At 31.1% G+C, this 21,436-nt stretch overlaps 1 protein-coding gene across 1 annotated transcript in view; it reads right to left on the bottom strand.

Annotated features, from left to right (window-relative positions):
• The window catches only part of LOC113373663 (protein jagged-1b), a 363,880-nt gene that overhangs the window by 78,145 nt on the left and 264,299 nt on the right, over positions 1–21,436 (bottom strand). The window contains exons 9-10 of the mRNA XM_026613946.1: positions 9,446–9,559; positions 3,230–3,436 (exon numbers count right to left, since the gene is read on the bottom strand). Of these exons, the coding sequence (XP_026469731.1) occupies positions 3,230–3,436; positions 9,446–9,559 (321 nt within the window). The remainder of the gene's footprint in view (positions 1–3,229; positions 3,437–9,445; positions 9,560–21,436) is intronic.

Below are 21,436 nucleotides of genomic sequence, written 5' to 3'. Positions count from 1 at the left end.
TAATAATCGACGTGTGTGTTATAAATAAACTGCGCGAATTTGAAATCATTTCGAAATAAATCAATAATTACCGGCATCACATCGAGGAGAAATCGGTTTAATGACAGTGCTCGGTGCTCGGTATTCCAGGTAAGGCAGACGGTAAATAAATTGAGCAGATATGCGTGCAGTACCCAGAATGCGCATACCGAAGTATGCGATATATAAATTCTCTACTTATATATGGTTAATTTCTGAATTAATAGCAATACCAGTAGATAAGAACTGGGAGAGCATAAATGACTGTCAATCGCAAATTTCCTGGAATTACAAAGTACCTGCAGCATAACTGTATAAGGTATACGCTGTTAATTAATACCAATTGAGGACATGTTGATTCATACATATAGGTTTTGCGAAATCATTTCTGGGCGGTTTAATAGATTTATTGAGAAAACACTTAACCCTGAAACATAAAACCTGACACAATTTTGTTACATACAGCAAGGTAGGTCCTGACTTTCCGGATGCTTGTATTTATCGCAATTTATTCTCCGTAATTTATCCTTCAGTAGAAAATCTTATAAATTGGAAAAATATTTTTGTAAAATCAAATTGGTATAGATACCAATATGTTTCTAAGTGAGAATAGCCCTCATCCGGGATTTCTGCATCAATAAATATTGGCCATGCTACAGAAATTGTGATAAAATTTATCACATAGAAATGAGAGTGCTGTTTGGGTTGTCATCTGTAAAACCGACGTAGTATTAAGTCAAACCAGCACAAAAGCATATCTGATTGCTGTTCAGAAAAATAAACATGCCATACCAAGCCTACTTAAAATTTTGGATATTTGACTATTTCCAAAACCAATTTTCTGTACGTCTTCGACAGCATCATGGTTCAGAGCAATACCATTAAGTTTATTTATTATTATAGTATTATAGATATTACGGCCTATCAATACCAAAATAATCAACTGCAAATTATCTAATTAATTAAACCATTCCAATCAGTGTGATTTACTAGTGTATTACAAATTTGCATAAACCCCCTATCGTGGTATTAACGCAAGTTCTCTACGGGATATTTAGCTGCAAGTACTGACTAACAACCGTGGCTACCATAAATATTTTGTTCACAGACAGCATAATTATCTAGTATATGGCCAAGTATTGTAATTACTCATCTCTCCTTGTTATGGTGTACCTGGAGACACTTTGAGAAATTACATTCTCCTTGTGAACAACTGACACAGATATCAGTAAAGCTCTTAACTAAATGGATACACACAACTGGAAAATGATTTATTCAAAATTGTATAATTGAGATATTAGAAATATATATTTTTATACATTTATGACCTTCACGAGTTTGAAAATTAAGTCAAAATTCCATTTTGAAGCAAAAATTCGGCAATTACAATAAAATAATAATTATTTAGAACTAGAGAGAAAAATTGAAATGAATTATAAAATACTCAATATTATTGAGAATTAATCAAACCATACGATTTCGTGCCAACATGTTTTTATATCCCTAAGATTGCACAGAATAATGTATTTATATCCAAATCAATTTAATCAATTTGAATAAATCTACGACCAGCCATCCGCCTAAAACTATCTTTACCGATTAATAACCTAATAACACTATGTACGAGTACATGTGTTAATGAACTACGATTTCCTGTTTGCAGATTTAGTTATTTATTTATTTACTTATTTATGAAATACGATGGATGTCTTTAGTCGTTTCAAGAAACATGTTTGATAAGGCTGTTATGGACCGTTGCCCAGAGGAAATGATGCCAAATTACTTGTAAACTTTTTTTTTTTACTTCAAATTTGCAATATGTTTACAAGTCTTTTCGTTTAAATGCCAGAAATATTCCATCTCATTATTGTAATGAAAACGAATTCTTAAAATAAAATTATTTGTATTTTTAAAGTGACAACAAGTAAAAGCAAGAGTTTCAAATGCAAATGATCATAACTTTTCAAAATTATCTACAATTTTTGTTTTGTTATACTTGATGAAGTTTTACTATTCTCTTCATTATATACACTCTGGTTATTTATCCAAGATCGTCAAATATTTATTATTACAATTTACAATTTCACTTTTATACATCTGCTCAAAGCACACATTTTCCATCACAAACTTTCGTTTACGTTTGCACCTGTGTATAAAAAAGAAATGCCAAAAATATCCCACTAGCATATTCAAAATTGTACCTGCATCGAAACAAATAAAATATCAAAAGGCATGTGCACCAAATGATGTCAACAAAATGACAGCATGTATCAAGGTGCAACCCTCATAATAAAATACCCTTATAATATAGAGGGATGATTAAATCATAAGCTTCCGTGATGAAGAATGATACATTTTGTAAGATTAGTATAGTTGGAAATATTGTTTTTAAAATATTTAATGCGATATGCAAATATAGATCTATGATTAAGTATCTTCATACAGGGTAGAGCCGGGCACAAAGATCCATTTTGACTTATATTGAGAGTAATTATATTGCCTAAGCCAAATGAGCTACATCAACTATCGAACTATGTTCAGTAAAATTCCCAGATAATTCCTACTTACAGAATATATTAATTTTTTTGTTTTTAAATAATTTATCGCCTGGTCCTTTTTACCCCATGGGCGCGGTAAAATGAGACAGCCAGGAGGCCCCAGGTCCATTGTTTTATTTTTAATGTTGACGGGATTTTACAAAATAATAGCAAATAAAAGTTGTTTTACCAATGCACATTTTTTGAAAAGATAACACTGTATATAACCTTGATCTGGTATTTCGTCAGAAATATTCATCAACAGAGTTGGAGTAACCATTAATTTAATTTATCCTATGTGAAACTGTTTTTTTAACTATTTACTTTTTTTCACTCTTTGCGGTTTTACCAGGGTAAAGGTTCAGATGGTATAGCGACAATGGAAATTTAAGACGATTGTTGGTTAAACATATTTGCCCTCTATTTTCAAAGTTATATTGTTAAAATTCGTAGTTTTACTTGTTTTTTAGATATTGGTGGTGGACCATTTCACCCACTGACCTTTAATCCCCGCTCTACCCAAATTCAAAACCACTTTCAAACTACTTTATCACGAAGACAACCAAATAATCGTTCAACCTTTGACCCTACTAATACGCTATTCACCCTATCAAATTAATTCACCCTTCTTGATATATCAACCCTTTATCTCTCTACCCTAAATTGCCACTCACCTGTATATCCAGAAGCGCACGCGCAGTGGTAGTCGTCCACGAGATCTATGCACGTGGCCCCATTCAGACACTGTCCCACGCAGTCGTCTATGTTCCGGGCGCAAAGCGCTCCGCCCCAGCCTGGCGCGCACGTGCAGTGGAAGCCCCCGTGCGTGTTGGAGCACGAGACAGCGTTCGCGCAAGGGGAGGAGAGGCATTCGTCGACGTCTGTTGAAGGAAAAGAAGGAAATTATTGTTAGAAAATAATAGATATATAATTGATTTTGGAGGATATCAAAATTTTTATAAATTCATATATTAAGGATTGGCCTCTTAATATATGGATTTATAAAAATTCGGATTTCCTAAAAAACGATAACATAGCGTTGTTATGGCAACGCTATCTTATCCTTCTTTCTGTGTATTAAAAATTGTGAAAATGCTTTCTATTTGCTGTGCGATCTAGCGTATTTTACATACAAACAAACATATAAAAAATGTTATCATTAGAACAACTTTTTGATGCAGATTTAAAACATACGGTTTTATGTTAAAACTCCTGACAAAGATATTTTAAACAAAATATATATAATATATTAAAAACATTCTACTATCTAGTATTGAATTTGAAATAAAATTTTACATAAATTTAAATATATATATTTAGGAATAGGGTTCGTCATGGCGAAGGTCGTTAACGCGTTGACTTTGTATGGACAGGGTCGCGCGTTCGATTCCCCGCTCTTGCAATCTGACATCGGGCAGCGCGATGTTCATTTTCAATTGAAAATATAGTTCCAAATATGTTTCCAATTGAAAATAAGCCCATTTCGGGCACTGCGGTGTGAAACGGCAATGAGAAATCTGTCACGCTATTCTTCCCTGAATCGAGTAGGAGTTTTAACTCAGCTCACGGACCTACCCTAGGGCAGTACACCCATTATTGTTCAGAAATCATTTTTGAAGATCAAACTAATTCTAAAGTGGCTCAACTTTTTAAGCCTGATAAAGAAGATTTCAATAGACAATATTCAAGGCATTTAACTCCACTACATCTTTGGAGAACTAAGATGAATTGGTGAATCACTCGTTGGAGGGAAAACTACTGACTTACAAAAAATTAGTACAGTAATTCCATTTTGTGAGTGTATGTGTCTAACTAAATGTATTGAACTAAATAGTTCAAACAAAAATAACGAAAATAAAAAACAACAAAATATGTTCACACATGAACAAGTCGCATTGATAATGGCAATGATAAAATAAGTTAAATTATCTATTACCCAAGTACGAGATTGATGTCAATGTCAATCGAAAACACACTTCAGCTCCTAATTCTCATAGGTTGTAATTGAAAAACGTACAAAATACATAACCTATGACCCCAAGTAAATACAAACGTCTAATTTTCGTATCTGCTCTTACTTACTATTTTATATTTACATTTTCTCATATGTATGTTTCTAACAAAGTCTGAACGTTATTTACCATAATATGGAAAAATATTTCAAAAACACATCTATCGAGGTCAAGATTAAAAGATATGGAGACGCATATGGTTTACTAAAAATATCAATTAGTATACATTATAAAAGTCACGGTATTTAGTTATTATGAACAGATTTACAGACTCTAAAATCCTTAAACAATTAGGAAACTGTTCGATAATAATCAGAAAAGTATGTTCGGTACTAAATTTACGTTTCAAGGTCGGTTATTTTTAAATTCAACCGCATGTTGTCTATTAGTTTCCTCCGGCACGCTTACCGTAAACATTTCTGAATAGAACAGATCTACGTAAGCTTCAGCAAAGATATCTAGTTTCTAATTTACAAACGATTTAAAAAATCTAAATGGTCTCGCCAATACTTTACGCGCCGACAGAATCACCGTATTTTTTCCTTTTCGCTTGCTATTTTTAATACAGCACACATATGTCTTCGTTTAGTTTCCTGCATCAATATATATGTATTCTTGCACGCTTCAATGGGCTCGGAATCGATGCCACAGCCAAGTGCAAAGACAAACCGCTGCAGACGCACGACGAAAAAACATGTCAAAAGGTCAAACCCGAGGGGGGATCCGACTTCGAATTTGAAGAAAAAATTAATATAACGAGTTTATAGACATTAATATATGATCGCCGGTGAGTGGTCGATGATGAATTCGTACTACGTGTAAAGGAATCCAGAGAAGAGACGATGGCCACGCCGGATTTATAGTCGCTTTAGCGCCATCACATTAACGCCAAGACACTGTGACTTATTACCGAGACTTTGTTATGGGCTGGATGTAGGGGTGTTCATTTGGAAAACGAACCATCGAAACAAAGAAAATAAATTTTTAAATCACAAAGGAAAACTTTGGATTAAGATTAAGGTAGTATTCTGGTCTAGAATTTTGAAAGAAAACTGTTTTGTTTCTTTATATTTTTTTAAAAGTTTAACTCTTCAAGAATATGTGTACAAGAGGATTTTCCAAAATTCAAATTATTTTCAGAGTTTGTTGACCACGATAATCCACATCTGTTTCCTTACTCTGCGAAACTTCTAACGAGATCTCGAAACTGTCTTATTCGATACGATACCCACAATTTCTCAACTTTTACTGAACCGATTTACTTGAAATTTCACACAGAGTCTCCTTTATAAACCTTTCTCCAGTATGAACTACGCTAATCATCCAATTCCTATTTTCACTATTTTAAGAAATTTGAAGAATGCCAAAAAAGTTATAATTTTTGTTGATCCACATGATCAAAATTTGACCAATCTTTCAACCATCCTATTATTTCTACATTTTATTGTAAAGACAAATTATATCTACAATGATGCTTTAGCAATTCACAAACCATTGAATTCTTCCAACACGACATAGCTTTCAAAAAAAAATTAAAATGCTATTCAAATCCCATATCGTCTAAAACGAAGTCCAGTCTGTCTGAACAAAACAAGTGTTCGACATGAAGGAACAGAGGATATCGTTAGTGACTTAACGCCGTCTCACCTTCGAAACAATGGAACAAATCGTGAATTATCGGGGAAACGATGCGAGACGCGACATTTTTGTCCTACAATTAGGAATGGGGAATGATTCTTGGCATTTTTTATAATCGAAATTACGACCATTAAACTTCTCATCTAGCATTGAAATTAGCCAATGAGAGATAATTTTAGTTCTCTCTTCAACATTTTGGGAACAAGAGAAAAATGAAGCATGTGGTTTTATTTCAAATTATGATAAGCACTATTGTTAGTAATCAGTCCATCTATAACTTTCGCTTTTGTGTACTAATAATTTTGTATAATGAATTCCGAGGATTTGAAAATTGAGTATATTTGGAAAAGTGAGGATATCTTGCTTGAATGCGGCCCAGTAAATCGTTGCTGGGTAGAAGTGTAGAACGTTTAGCTCGCTCGGCTGATATGAAGGCTGAGGACTTCAAACACAAATAGAACACTATATGAAATTAATTGAATGATTTATTCACAAGAGATTTATTCACAAGAAAAATAGATAACACTCGAAGATAATACAGTAATAATCGCAAAGCATTATGGCGAATGCTTGAAGCTCCCAGCGCCCCATACATTTTACGGAATTGCCCTCGTCTAGTATTGCTGAATATGATTGTTAAATATATTTTGCTCGTTCCATCTAACGCTATTGTGACGCAAACAAAAACTATCCTATTTTGACTGAAAAACTACTTTTATTTCAAATAAATATAAATGTTTATTATGAGCATTCATTTCTATATTTTAAATTTCTCAATTGTAAATTGAAAGTATGTGTTTTTCTATTCGTGAGTGTGTTTAGGTAATTTTAAATCGAATTTTCTGCACGATTTGAGTCTTCTTCCCGAGACGACCACAGATCACACCGATTCGCCGTCACCTACGCTCAAAGTTCGTTAACTATCTTCTACGCTTGGTTAATTCCAAACGCCAAAGTCATACCGTTTATTTTTTTCTCGCTGTGTCAACGCACAAAGAAATTTCACGCCGGTACAAGCCATTATCATTAATGATTTGCGAAGACGGATTTGACAAAAGAGCGTCGAAAATCGTCCATATCTCGTAATATATCTAAATGAATTCGCTTTAGACAATTTCCGATAATGTTTTATGCAATCGCTAAAAGCTTTTGATGATTTCTATCTGATAAAAATCGATGTAGATAATTATCGCCTGATTTTGGAGGCGCAATATGTAGGTAGTCGACAAGTGTTTTTATTAGGTTTTTGTGTAGGTAAAATACCGTTTGATTATCACACATTGTGTGAGATTAAAATTATTGAAAAGATCAATGTAAACGATAATGCTTTGTTTGAAATGTAAATTTAAGAAATCAGTGTTTATGAAATCGAAATAAAATTCCATAATCTATGATCATTTTTAAAAGATATAGTTAAAAAAAAATACTGCTATAGATTTGTCGTTGATCTTTTAGAATTTTGTCCAAGATGATTTGAAGTTCAGATTCCAACAAAAGACATGTAGGGGGAAGTCCAGTAACGCCGGACGGCACTTAAAGCCGGGCACTCTATTTAACACGTATTATTTGAGCGAGTATAAATTTCTTTATTTCAAAATACAAGTGAAGGGGGCGCGGGAGCAACTTTGTTGTTTTAGGCCCAAAAACACGGCGTCACCTAAATATCAATGGAAGTAATTCTACAGTATTTATGCATTTATATTTTAGTGGCACTCAAAAATAAAAGTAGTACATGATAGTTATCCGTAAAATGGTAGAATATTATTAGATATTTTGAACAATTTTAGTAGGTACCACCAAATGAACGAAATTGTCTGTCCCTTAGTACCGGACCCTAAGTCGTCCCTTAGCGCCTGAAGTAAACATATTAATATTTCTTGTAAGAATTGACGTAATTTATTCTAATTATTTAATTTTGTTCTGTATGAGTGCTAACCGTCAGTACATACCCCTTTTTTCGTATTTTCTAGTCAAAGAATGAAAATCGGTGATGAATGCTCCAGCTGAGAGCATCGGCCAAAAGGGTGGATAATTAGTGATTTTTTTTGCAATATCTAAGAATATTCGTCAAACACAAATGTGCAGACATTCCAGGTTATTTTGAAATGTCCGGTACTAGGTGCCACTTCGTAAAATCATGTTTTTTGTCACTAAAGTTTGATTGATAGTATTAATTATTGTTTAGCAAAGATTGCGTTTTTGTTAATTTAGTTTGATTTCTAACATAGGTCATGATTTAATAAACATTTCGTAAAATATTTTATGATTTATTTATAAATAACCGGCACTCGGGGCCTTTCCCCTATGAATATATTTGCAAGGTACGTTTTCTACAGCGAAACGTAGAATAAGTTCATGGAAATGAATCCTTCTTTAAGTACCCTTTCGGAAATTAGACAAAAGACAACAAACGACATTAAATCGTGGGATATCTCTGTGTCAGATTATAAAAGTGTAAAAACGCAAAACGGCGTACGCAATAAAAGTGCTCGGCTCTCCTGGGCCCGCGTTAGCTTTCGGGTCGTTTCCTCGCACGAAAGGTAAAATTCGAAAACGTCGTTAGATGCATTCCTATCCGTGAAACTCACGGTTCGTCTTAATGAAGTGTGCAACACGGCGGGCATGTTCACCAGCGTGCGAATTGGCTAACTTAACCGAGGATCAACCTGTGTACCTACACATACCTAATTACAAGAAAATCATTTTTTTGTCTCATCGAACTGATGGGATTGAAACACCTTTCTCCTTGGGAAATAACAATCGTTTGAATCATACTTACTGAAAATATTTTGCAAAAATAGATGCATAAGTACTTTGAGATTGAAAATTATATAAACCGAATTAGAACCCGTCAATAATTATCAAAAAAAAAAAAAAAAAGTTTATGCCAATGTCTAAGTACACATGTTGGTATCAAGGCTCATCAGCCAATTCTGTGAACAAAGCTGCTTATTTAAGAGTTTATTATGAAGTTTACCTAGGTACTTTGAGTGAAAAAGTTATTGCTTCAATTTGATTCGCTTAATCAGAATTAGAATTCAGTACAAATTAAATAGCTATAAAAATAAAGTAAAGTAAATACATCCACTATAAGACATATCCGATCAGATATGTTCATAAGTTTTACGGAAACTATACATAAAGTGAAATTGATAAGCCACCTGAATCATATAATTTAAAATAAACTAGGATAAGTCAAAATTGTTATTTGTGAAAATTTATTCAAATATTTATAAGTACCTGTTTCACAGTGTTCTCCTGTCCATTCCGAAGGACATTCACAGCGAAAACCATCAACCAAGTCTATGCACGATCCTCCATGCTCACAAGGATTTCCTACACAGTCGTCAATATCTGAAAAAAATAAATGAAATAAATTACCTAAAATGAATTGTTTCACATATGATAAACTTAGAAATAGATATTATATTCTATATACACCAGTTACCAGAAGATTACAGAAGAAGATCCTAAAAAACAATAATCAAGGCATTTTTCCAACATCTTTGAAGACCAGAGCTGAATTGGTGAATCAGTCATTAGAGTGCAAAGTATTAACTTACAAAAATTCAGCATGATAGTTTGATGTGCACAATTTAAATCAAGTTTTAAGGTCATAGACATTTATCTTCATTCTTTCTTCAATTTTCAATTTAAAATAACTAGACTGGCTAGCATGTTATCTTTACATACCAGTCATCAAAATGCTTTTCCATAAAGATTGTAATTATGTGGAAATTTTGATAAAATATTAAAAACGCAGAATCAATATACAGAATCAATTCAAATATGAACCTGAAATATGTTCCAACTATGTTCTTACGCATTTCTCTATGTAAGTCGTTCTACAAACTGTAATCCGAGTAATTATGCAGAATAATTACAGTGCGTCCTCTGTTCTCGTATTTGTTGCTTTAGTATCAGGCCATAATGATAATGATGATTTAAATCGTTTATAACATACACGCGTGATACAATCAAAACGAAACCTATTTCAGAACATTCAACTTGATGTAATCCGCGATTTTGATCGCACGAATTGACGTAGAGTAAACGTCTAATCCGCTCGCTCTCTGTTCACAGATATGGAGGATATTAAAATTATCACAGGTGGAAACGTGTTTTGAAACAGGAAATATACCATAAACTGTCATAATTAAAATTTTTAACTTTGCGATGATAACTTAATTAAATTTGCCAAAACTTCGGTACGCAAACCAATGTGCGCACCAAAGGGCATCAAAATAAAATTTGTTGGTTGTCTTTTGATAAATACCAGATTATTTAAATACGAATTTATATTAAATAGATAAATAAATTCTTCGTGCTAATCATTCATCAATCAGAAATATTAATTACAATTAATTTTATTTAATTACAAGTTGTTTAACTGTGTTGATGAAGATTGTACAGGAAAAATTGATCTGCATCACTGTGGTAATTTTCATTGGACAACATATTTCAAAAGGTAATAATTACATGTGAAATTATACAAATCAAAGAATTTGCAGTTCATAAATTCGGTTAATAATTACATACTATGTTTATCACCTTACATTTGGCTCCTCGCCAATTTGAATTTGCGATCCATGCGAACGCATAAGAGCACAAAGCACATATTTCCTATGATAACATCGGATACAGAGACGAGTGTGGTAGGTACGAAGTCTAATAAATTTGATACTTTGATAATATACATGTGTCCCATCTAAGTGAATTATCGTACTTGCATTAGAGAAAAACGCAGGGACGTGCCTTGGTGAGTTCGCCAAGTTATTAATTTCGATGTGTAACGATGAGGAATGAGATTATTGCCTAGGATAAGAATACTGACCAATTTATAGTTGGAATTATTTTAGTACAGGGGAATAATTTTAACATTTTAATTTAGCCCTTATTTCTGAATAAATTTAGTAAAATTATAGAAAGATTGCTATATGTTCATCATTAGCTGTGCATCGAAAGAATAAATACTTGTTCCCAATTCAAATTAAAAATATTTATTTAAACACCATACTGGACATCAAGGAGTGCGAAAAACTGGCAAAGAACTCATCATATCGCACTTGAAGCAATATGCATTTATTTACATAAAAAGTTTATTCTTACTTTGAAATGGATGTTCTTAATTTGAAAATTAAATCCCAACCGTTGTTGATAATAACAGTAATTCAAAATTTTCGATGAAAACTACTTCTCACGGCGGGCAAATCGGAATACCACCGTTATCTCGAAAACAAGTAAAATATAGAATTTTTCAACAACAATATTTAAAAGTAGAGGGCAAACCAGACTGCGTCGCAAATATAAGATAGACGACCATGTACCAGTATTTTTTGTTTTTGGTAGTTCCTTTGGTTTTGAGCTCTTTTATTTAGTGTATGATACCTGAATATAATTTTTAGGTGTATGTTATTTAATTGTTTTATAAGATGTGTTGTGATTTTTAAGGTAGATTCAACACTTTTTTATGAAACAAAAAACCATTTAAACTTTTGTACTGCCAAAGGTGTAAATTAATTGGCAATTTACTGAACATAGTTTGACAGTTGGTTCTTCGATACGTGTTATTTGTTGTGATATAGTTCATTTGGTTTAGACAGTGTAATTACAGAGAAATAAATTGGACTTTTGTGCCCCCCCCCCTATCCTATATAAATATTACAATGTATTTATTATTTGCAGTCAATGTACCACAGTTATATATAAGCATTATCTTTTAGTAACCCCACTTTTTTCGTGTAAATCGTATATGTAGCTGTTGTTGTCCAAAAGTATATTTTTAAAACTGGTAAAATCAGTCAAAATCTAATCTAACAAAAAAATGTATTAAAATATTTTCGGTACATTAACGCAACACTTAACATAAACATTTCAGTGTCCAAATCTGGAGATCATCTCTTTTTATTGCGGTGAGCACATAATGATGGCCATTAACTCTTATTAACTGTCGCCTTGTCTTGACTGACAAAAACGTATACAAAAAGCAGCATACAGATCCATATACATATTCCACCGAAATTTCTTCTGTGTAAAAATTATACCGAATATAATAATATAATAGGAATATAAAAATCTATAATTTGAACTCATTCTAACATAAATGCTGTCTGCGGTTATGTAGTCGACCCTTTATTATATTAATTTAAAAGATCAAGAATTATATTGATTTCCGAAACATAATTGAGTGTTTTTTTATTAAATAAAAAATGAATTAAATTGAATGCAGAAAATTAAAGGAAAATCAGTAATAGCTCATTTTGGTTCAATAAACTAAAAACAAGATTTTTGTTTAAATACATCATGTTAGTCCTCATATTAACAATCCAGTAATCTCCTGTGCTCCAACATCATCTAACGCATTCAGAATATAAAACATCTCTCATAGAACGTTGACATATTTAAAAAACAATTTTTATAGCAAAGGTTAAATGTTGTCGACGATGTGTGTGTTTATGTATTATACGTATACACATCATTTTATCCGCCGAAATTTTGTTGGAAATATTACATGATATTTATACAGAAATAATGTCAAATTAGCATTCGTTTACAACGAACCGTTTTAAAAAGAACGATAAATGATATGACATCTCTAAGAGCGTTTCGTAACTTTCCTGTTTTTATTCATATATGTATAAATTAACTGGCGTTCTAAAATATTTTTATTTTCTAATATTGTACGAAAACAAATATTCGACAGATACAGGTAGCAGAATTAAGTCGATGATATAAAAAATAGATGGTGATTTAGTGATGGCGAATGATTGAAATAAGCGTTCGATATATATGTTGACAGATTGTTTCCAATATTTCATGATAAGAATTAAATATATTTCAAGTAGATAATTGAAATCTAGAAGAAAATAATAATGAAACACTGTAAGCGTATGCATTATTGCGCGCAGCCGATTTTTCAAAACTTTAATTATAAAATTAAACCACTTCTCATAGGCCTATAATATTTTAAGATATTAGGTTTGCCTATCAACTCTATCGCCATGCGAAGTTTCATCAAAATCCCAGAAGAGTAATCCTGAGGTTATCCTTATGAGTAATTAGTTAATAGAAAAATAATATAATTTTATTTTTAATCAATTTTGTGGTGCTCTGTATTTGTTAATTGACACATTGTTAAATTTATGTCATAGATTTTTTTAAAGTATTCTTGTTTATCATAAATATATTTAATAATTTCTTTTGACCGCATTGTATATACCAATGCCACACAGAGTTCAAGTATCCACGTGTTTAGAAGTATTAACAGAATTCTGTTTGAAAATACTAGAATGTCAAGCTTTTTAAATCCATCTCAAGATATTTCAAACACTCCAGCAGTGTGGCCGAACTTAATGAAAAAACCTCTATACAAACAAATTAGAAAGTAATGGAAATATTATGTGTATTAAATGATGAAAAAATAATTTGGATGAGATAATTTTATAGAGGATGTAATACAATGATAATAAAAAATATAAGATTCGGTATATTCATATAAATACATAATTCTGCCAAAATAATTACGCATTGACAATAGTCAATCACATCAGTTTTCAATTTCAAGGTGTACTATCGATTTAATAAAATCCTCCAAGTTTATTGCGATGCGAATAGAAGATAGCGAAATTTACCGACGACTTATGTGTTTATAACACATAGGTATAAAAGCATCGTGATAATAATGAGTTATTTAACGATGTTATTCATAATTATAGTAATTGGAAAAGTTAACGAATCTTTTAATGTGAATGATTGCAGAGAATACCATAATCATTGATTGTCCTACGGCGACAGTACCTGTTCTTAGCGGTCGGAGCGTCGTGTGAGTCGTCCTCTTACGCGTAAATGTAACACTTAAAGAATTAATCGAACGTTTTGATTAATTTCAATTAATATAATATTTTTTTTACCTTTGACCTCTTATGTATAAAAAATGATCTCCATGCATCATAAAAAAATAAAATTTACTTATTTAAAAAATAAAACAACTTCTGCATTCTTTTTTCATTATCAGAAGCAGAGTTTTTGTTGAAACGGAACAACTAAAGCTTCACCCCGGTAAAGGTGTAAATAATAAAAATAGTAAATAAAGAAGTAAATTAAGTTTGGAGAAGCAATTTTACGAGAGATAAATCAAATAAATAGTTATTCCAAATCTGCTGTTGAATATTCCTGACAAAATACCAGATCAAAGTTATATACAATGTTATCTATGTAAAAAATGTACTCATGAAATTCATATTTTGCATTGGGTGAGTAATGTAGTTACTATTTCTTGAAATCCCTTTAAAATTGAAAATAAGACATTGGACTTTTTATCATGATTGGGCACCGCCTATCAATTCGCTGGAAGTTTTACTAAACATAGTCAGATAGATGTTTATTTGATATGTGTTATTCGGTGTGATATAATTGGTTTGGTTTTCACAATACAATTGTCTAAAGTCAAATTTGTGCACTGATATACATAATACGTCAATTAAGCTTTATTTTTCATTGTGTTACTTTTAAATCAAACTAACTATTCAAATTTCAAGAACACTCTTTCCAATATTAATGAATTTTAAGTATCAATGATTATCAGTTATTGAAGATAATATTCTTCCAGATATTTTCCATCGATAAAAATAATATTTAGTTATATTTATTCAAGACATAAAAATATATTTCTCGTGTTCGATAACATAACTCTTGCAGAATTCCATACAAATCAGCGAATAAAGAGCCGCCGACTGATCATTTATCAAATGAAGTAAATCTGAGAAAAATATCAATGGCAATTGAGCAAAATCCTTTAATATAATATATTTTGCGTTTAATTTAAATGATGATGTAGTGCGAACAAACTGGTATTGACAGTGCGAAGAAGAGCTTCGATTCTTGTATTTTGTCCTCTTGTTCGTACAACCATAAGCCCGATGATAATTTGTTATGCGTCGTCGCGGATTTGCAATACCGCAATTTACCGTACCGGAGAATGTGAAAAAAGTTTTTGCGCCTTTGCAAGAAGTCAATGGCACTTGAAATGCACAGAAAAAATATTAGATTTATATATATATATATATATATATATATATATATATATATATATATATATACAATGTTGCAATTGTATATTCCATAAAGGAACAATCAAACCAAACATGACACCTCATAGGCCATACCCAACCCTTCTTCTTCACTTCAAAAATAGACACGCTTTTATGAGAGGAAAACTATACATTTGTACCACCAGATCATGTCGACCATATTATTGGCGTATTTTTAATTTTTCTTGTCTTACGAAACCTTTATGAGGAGTCTAAAGACTAATGATTCATGAAAATAAAATTAGCATTTGTAAAATGGGTAAACGAATTCGAACCAAAAATTTTTGGACCAGTTGCTATGGTAAATTGTTGCTTTAAAAAAGTTGCTATAGTGATGTCAAATCACTACTTTTTAATTGTTTTATATCCACATTAAAATAAAAAATATTCATTACATTACTAAGAATATTCATTTATACTATTTAGCTCATTTACGTTCCTGCAAATCATTAAAATTCCTAAATACCTAAAGCCCATATGCTCATGATTTCTCATACCATTAATACGACTTAAAGAAATCTGTTATTAGTAAAAAGAAGTCAAGCTTGTCTACAAATTTTACAAATGTTTCTAATAGCAAGTTAGCTGACTATATAAAGGTTAATAAAATCTATAAAATATAACCCACTGTCTTTGTGTGCGTTTAATCAAATGCAATACTTTTGTATGTATTCTGCAATTAAATGTTTCCATCAATACAAATAAGCTACTACAGAAATTTGTACGAAACCAAAAAATATATAACTATCAATCATGTCTTATCAAGTCAATTCTACTTTTAGATGGCAACAGGCATTAAAAATACTTTTGAAAATCTTTAGATTTTATTAAAGAAAACAACAAATAAACTTGATTATTGCTAATTTAAATAATATTATCCTCAAAAACTTGAACGAATTACAGTCTCATAACAATTTTCAAAGAAAAACTGCGTATGATATTTGCAATATATCTGGTATAAAATATATAATTATTACCCAATTCAATTTTAATCCATGAAACTGATTTATTTGTTTTTACACAAATGGAATATAAATAATAAACTTCAGGTTTGTATTAATTCAAATTGCAATATATTGCCTTTATGAATTATAACTCTTCTTATGACCATTGGCCATTATTCATATGTGATTCCGTGAATTTAAACAACTGTTTACAAGAAATATTAATTATTGACCTTATGCATCGCAAACCTTGACATTTGAAATTGCATACGCGTGACTCTTTGTGCATGAAATTACGTCTTTTAATATGTAATTAATGTTGTATAAAAATATTTCATGCACAAATGCATCCTGTTGATAATCAATGATGGATGTTAGAAAATTTATATGTGATTGGAAGAAGATGATGGCATGGAGACTATGATTCCTCCTGGCAATTTTAGTTTTGGATATATTTTACAATTAAATGAAAATAAAATTAGAGAGATATCAACTCAAAATATTACAATTTTAATAATCAAAGTTTCATGAACTTACATAATAAATAAATGTAACACTATACAAATAAAAAATGAATTTGTCTACTTCAATTCTGAACTGAAAAAATACGGATTTTCTCTCCCAACCTATAACTTTGATTTCATTTATATCTTTCTATAGACGTCAACAAAGTATCGATAATTTTTATTTTAAATGCTATCATCGACATCGTTTTTAACGAGACCATAAAAAACTTCGGTATTTGTGGTTTGGCTTGTCTCTGATCTACGCAGTAAACTTTCATAATGATGCAGAAAGCTCGCCAATATAACATTATATGTCACAAGCAATATTTTTTATCCGATTTATAGATTTCGAATAAAGATTCACAATTCTAACGATACTGTCAAAGATTCACTTAAGAATTATTTTCGAATAAATTTCTTGATCGTAATCTTAAGAAATTTACATACATTTTATGGTCGGATGAGGAATCACAAAGTTTGAATTGCAAAACAATATTGCATCAACAATTTACTTTCTTTTAGATATTTTTCTAAGATATAGAATTTACATATGAATATAAAAATCTAAGTAGATGTATCAATAAAATACACTTGCGGTTAAAGTGACAATGAAATATATTTAAATTTACGATTAGATATATTCAGATATGTAAATATAAAGGCATACACAGCCATATATATATATATATATATATATATATATATATATAATTTTATATACACATCAATTCCTTATCTATCACAAAACATTTATAATAAGTTTATCAAAAACAAAAAAAGAAGTTGGCACAATTTATTTCCTAGTTTTAAAGAATTTAAGGGTTGAAAAGTTTGAGCCATAAGAATATTATCTATTTGCTTAATATTTTTACATATATTTCTCCCGTATGTGCTAGTTTTTGGGTCATTAGTCAACACCCAGTGACATACCTCGATAAAAACCTGGTTTGATGTAGTATTCAACAGTGAACCCGCATAACTATGTTTCTTAAAATTGAAAAAATCAAACGGAAAGCGACGAACAAATAACAGTTTTGCCGTCATATATCCCACCTGTGGGATCGCTAATATCAGTGGCTGCCAAAGAACAATACATAGGTCAGGTTAAAAATATTAACAGATAAATTTTTGTTGAAAAACCTCGTAAAAGTATTTAGAGAGTCATTAAGTGCCCAGTTATTGAACTCATTTGTAAAAGTGATTTAACTTTAATAAGATGACCTATATTATATTACTAATATATATTTTTATGTATATATGAGGAGTTGGTTAGCAGATGAACCATCCCAGAAATCTGGACAATGTTGAAGATATGGCGACTTTTCATTAAATAATGTTGCCAGACTGGGCCAAACATGATATTTAATATCAAATCTTCGTGAACTCTTTAGTTTTCTTGTAATGAATTTTTCTTTCCCTTTCTCTTTCGTATTTTATCTTAGTTAAGTTAAATTTATCTTTATCTATTTAAATTTTACTCAAAAAGAAATACATATAAATCTCACATAAAACAAAACTGGCAATTAACTACTAATGTTCAACTTACAGCAAAATAACAAAAGTACTCTATCTGTATACAAGTGACAGTTATTATTAAAAGAAATCGAACAAAATAATTCATGTTAACGCAAGGTACTGCCCAAAAGCAATAATGGCAACTTGTTCAAACGAACATACTTCATCTTTCTTCCTATAGACTCTATCTCATAATCAGTATAGTTTAGCTGTTACGACAACTGTCGCTACCGTAGCCTTGCACAAAATCGAACAAAATAATTAATATTAATGTAAGGCATTGACTGAAAGCAATAATGGAAACTTGTTCGAACAAACATACTTTATATTTCTTCCTATAGACTCTATCTCATAATCAGTATAGTTAGCTGTTACGACAACTGTCAATATCGTAACCTGGCACAACCGTACCTAGACTATTAATTATGAAATTCTGGTTAAATATATTTTTTTTATGACCCGTCTTACTAAAATATCTGATTTGTTGCCGACACCGTCGCTTTGCCTCATGGGCTAATCAAATAAACAGCATTTCTGGATATGTATACCGATCTTTCGTCCGCTAATATAACGGTACACACCGATGCCTCGTGACCTATGACCGTTCCCAATAATGATAGCCGACTAATAATACGTCGGTAGTGCGTTCCGAGGTATATAAAAATATTTAACAAAATATTCGAACACAAAGACCCGGTTCCGAGATGAAACTGGGAAGTATTTTGAAAGTTCCATTGATGGAAAGGGATTGAAATAATAGCTCATTTGATAAATAATAATATACCCAACTAAATTGACCAATTTTTAAAAATTTTGTAATAAATGTTATATATGTATATATGTACCAACCAAAGACCGTTACAAACGAATAGAATGGTACTGATTTGTGAAAAAGTTGATAAAATGCTATATCTAAAATAAAACTCCCTTCGGATCACATACTTGAACTCTACGTCAGTCGACAGAAACTTCCTAGAAAGTTTTCTGGTGTAGAGCTGGAAAGGAATTAAGAAGAAAAAATTGACTAACAAATAATATTGGTAATTGGGCGCGATGCAATTGTAAGTTAAATATAAAAACTGAAAATAAAGCAATACTGAGAAAAAGGTAAAATGCTCTTTAATTACAAGACTTCGTCAAGAGTGAAAATAAAGCAATACTGAGAAAAAGGTAAAATGCTCTTTAATTACAAGACTTCGCCTGCAGTAGAAAATTTGGTAATTAATGAATACCAGGATCAAAATTCAACACTGTCTATTTAGTACCTACTAATTTACAAAGTACTTTGTGTAGTAGTATTTATAAACGTTCATTATGTCACTTGCCAGCATTGTGAAAACAAGTTTTTTTTAATATATACGCATATTCCATTATAGAACATCAGCCAATTTTTGGTAGTACTTGGTAATCGAACTCCAATCCAATGATTAGACGCCCGGGTATGAAGTATTAAATTTGATTGCGATATTGGTGATTTTCTGAACATATTTTTAGCTTGAACTTGCAGTATTTATAGTACATAATGTATTTAACGAAGCTGTTAGTGATGATATAAAAAATATTAAAATTCTAACTTTAAATAGAGAGCACCTTATAAATCAAAATGCGTTTTTGAAGGTAAAATGTTAACTAAAATTATATTCTCATGCAGATGTTTATTAATTACAGGATATAAAAATATGCGTGTATATAGGTACGTATATATATACACATATATATATATATATATATATATATAAAGTTTCTATTAAATTCTCAACACCTCTTAACATTTAAAGTATTTATCCATATCGTGCTCCCATATAAATAACAAAGGGTAAAGAGTTATTAAACTGCATAACATTTCATCCGCCTCAAGTAATATAGTGCCGTATAAGCTCAGCACTGCATAAACTAATATACTTATTTAAGTGCTTAAACATAACTAACCGATAAATGATTTATATGTCCTCAATATCTATGAAACTTATTTCTCAATGCCTACTACTTGTCTAAGAGTTTTCTATGAATGTTGAACCCGGAGTCGATCTCAACATGTTCTATTATCGTTTGTATAAATTTTGCACGAACCGTGCTTTGCTATAAATAAAGATTATATTGCGTCAAGTATTAGAGTATTCGAGTATCGCTTTTCCCTATGCAGGCGAGCACGGTCATAATATATACTGATCTCCACTAATTCACATATCGGCGTGAAAAGGCTATGACCTTCCTTCCTTGGGAGCAGAAACGTATACATAGTGGTTTAATATGTAAAGTTGTCGGTAATCGATATTAAACATATTTCTAATATCGTCAAAACCATATTAAAGTATTTTTTATTTCCATTACTTGGTTACTATTATTTTTAATCGAAGGATTTTATCATTATCATTACTAAATATGTCATTATTTTAAATTTTTTATCAATATTTTAATTTTCGTTTGTAGGTAAGTGGCTAGAACGACTGAACCAGGATCAGAGGTCCCGGATTCGATTCCGCTTCGAGCAAAATAGTAAATCGAAATTGTAATAGTAATTAATCACCCAGATATAAGACAACTGTTTGGGTTGACATCTGTAGAACCGTGAGTATTAAGTATTAAGTCAAATTGGCACAGTATATAGATTCAATAACGAATATAGAAAATGTTTGTAGAAATAATTTTCCAACGTGTTTGAATTTAAATTGTGTAAAAAATTGAATTTTTAATATTCAAAAAACATCTAGGATATAATATGAATTTCTTTAATATATAAAATTGGGCAATAATTATAGCTGGCGCAGAAAAGCTAGTTCTAATAACCAAATGTTTTGTGTTTCGAAATTTTTTAGTCGATTAATTCTCAGTATTCATTCTCATATTATTGTACGCAGTGCATATATGAAATGCAATTAATTAGTATATTTATAACCGCTTATACCCGTCCAGTACCGATGCTATAATCGCATATTTATTATTGCGTTATCATAAAATACACCGAGTTTATGATTTCATGTTATTTCCCCGAGCTAATTAAACTTTATAAAGCAACCCGTTTTTTACATCCGACTCATTCGGTGTAATTATTATCTCTGAGATATGTGTATTATATTTGTGACAAAAATACTGTCGTTTGATCTTTTTGTGATTGTATTTTTTCAAGAATAATCCCGAGCATCCAGTGCGCCATCGTAAAATTGTTACAGGTGTATG

Source organism: Ctenocephalides felis, unplaced genomic scaffold (assembly GCF_003426905.1).
Source record: "Ctenocephalides felis isolate EL2017-DRISC unplaced genomic scaffold, ASM342690v1 CF-g0.4_SCAFFOLD_01604, whole genome shotgun sequence".
Lineage (NCBI taxonomy): Eukaryota > Metazoa > Arthropoda > Insecta > Siphonaptera > Pulicidae > Ctenocephalides > Ctenocephalides felis.
This window is presented reverse-complemented; position numbering and strand designations above follow the sequence as displayed.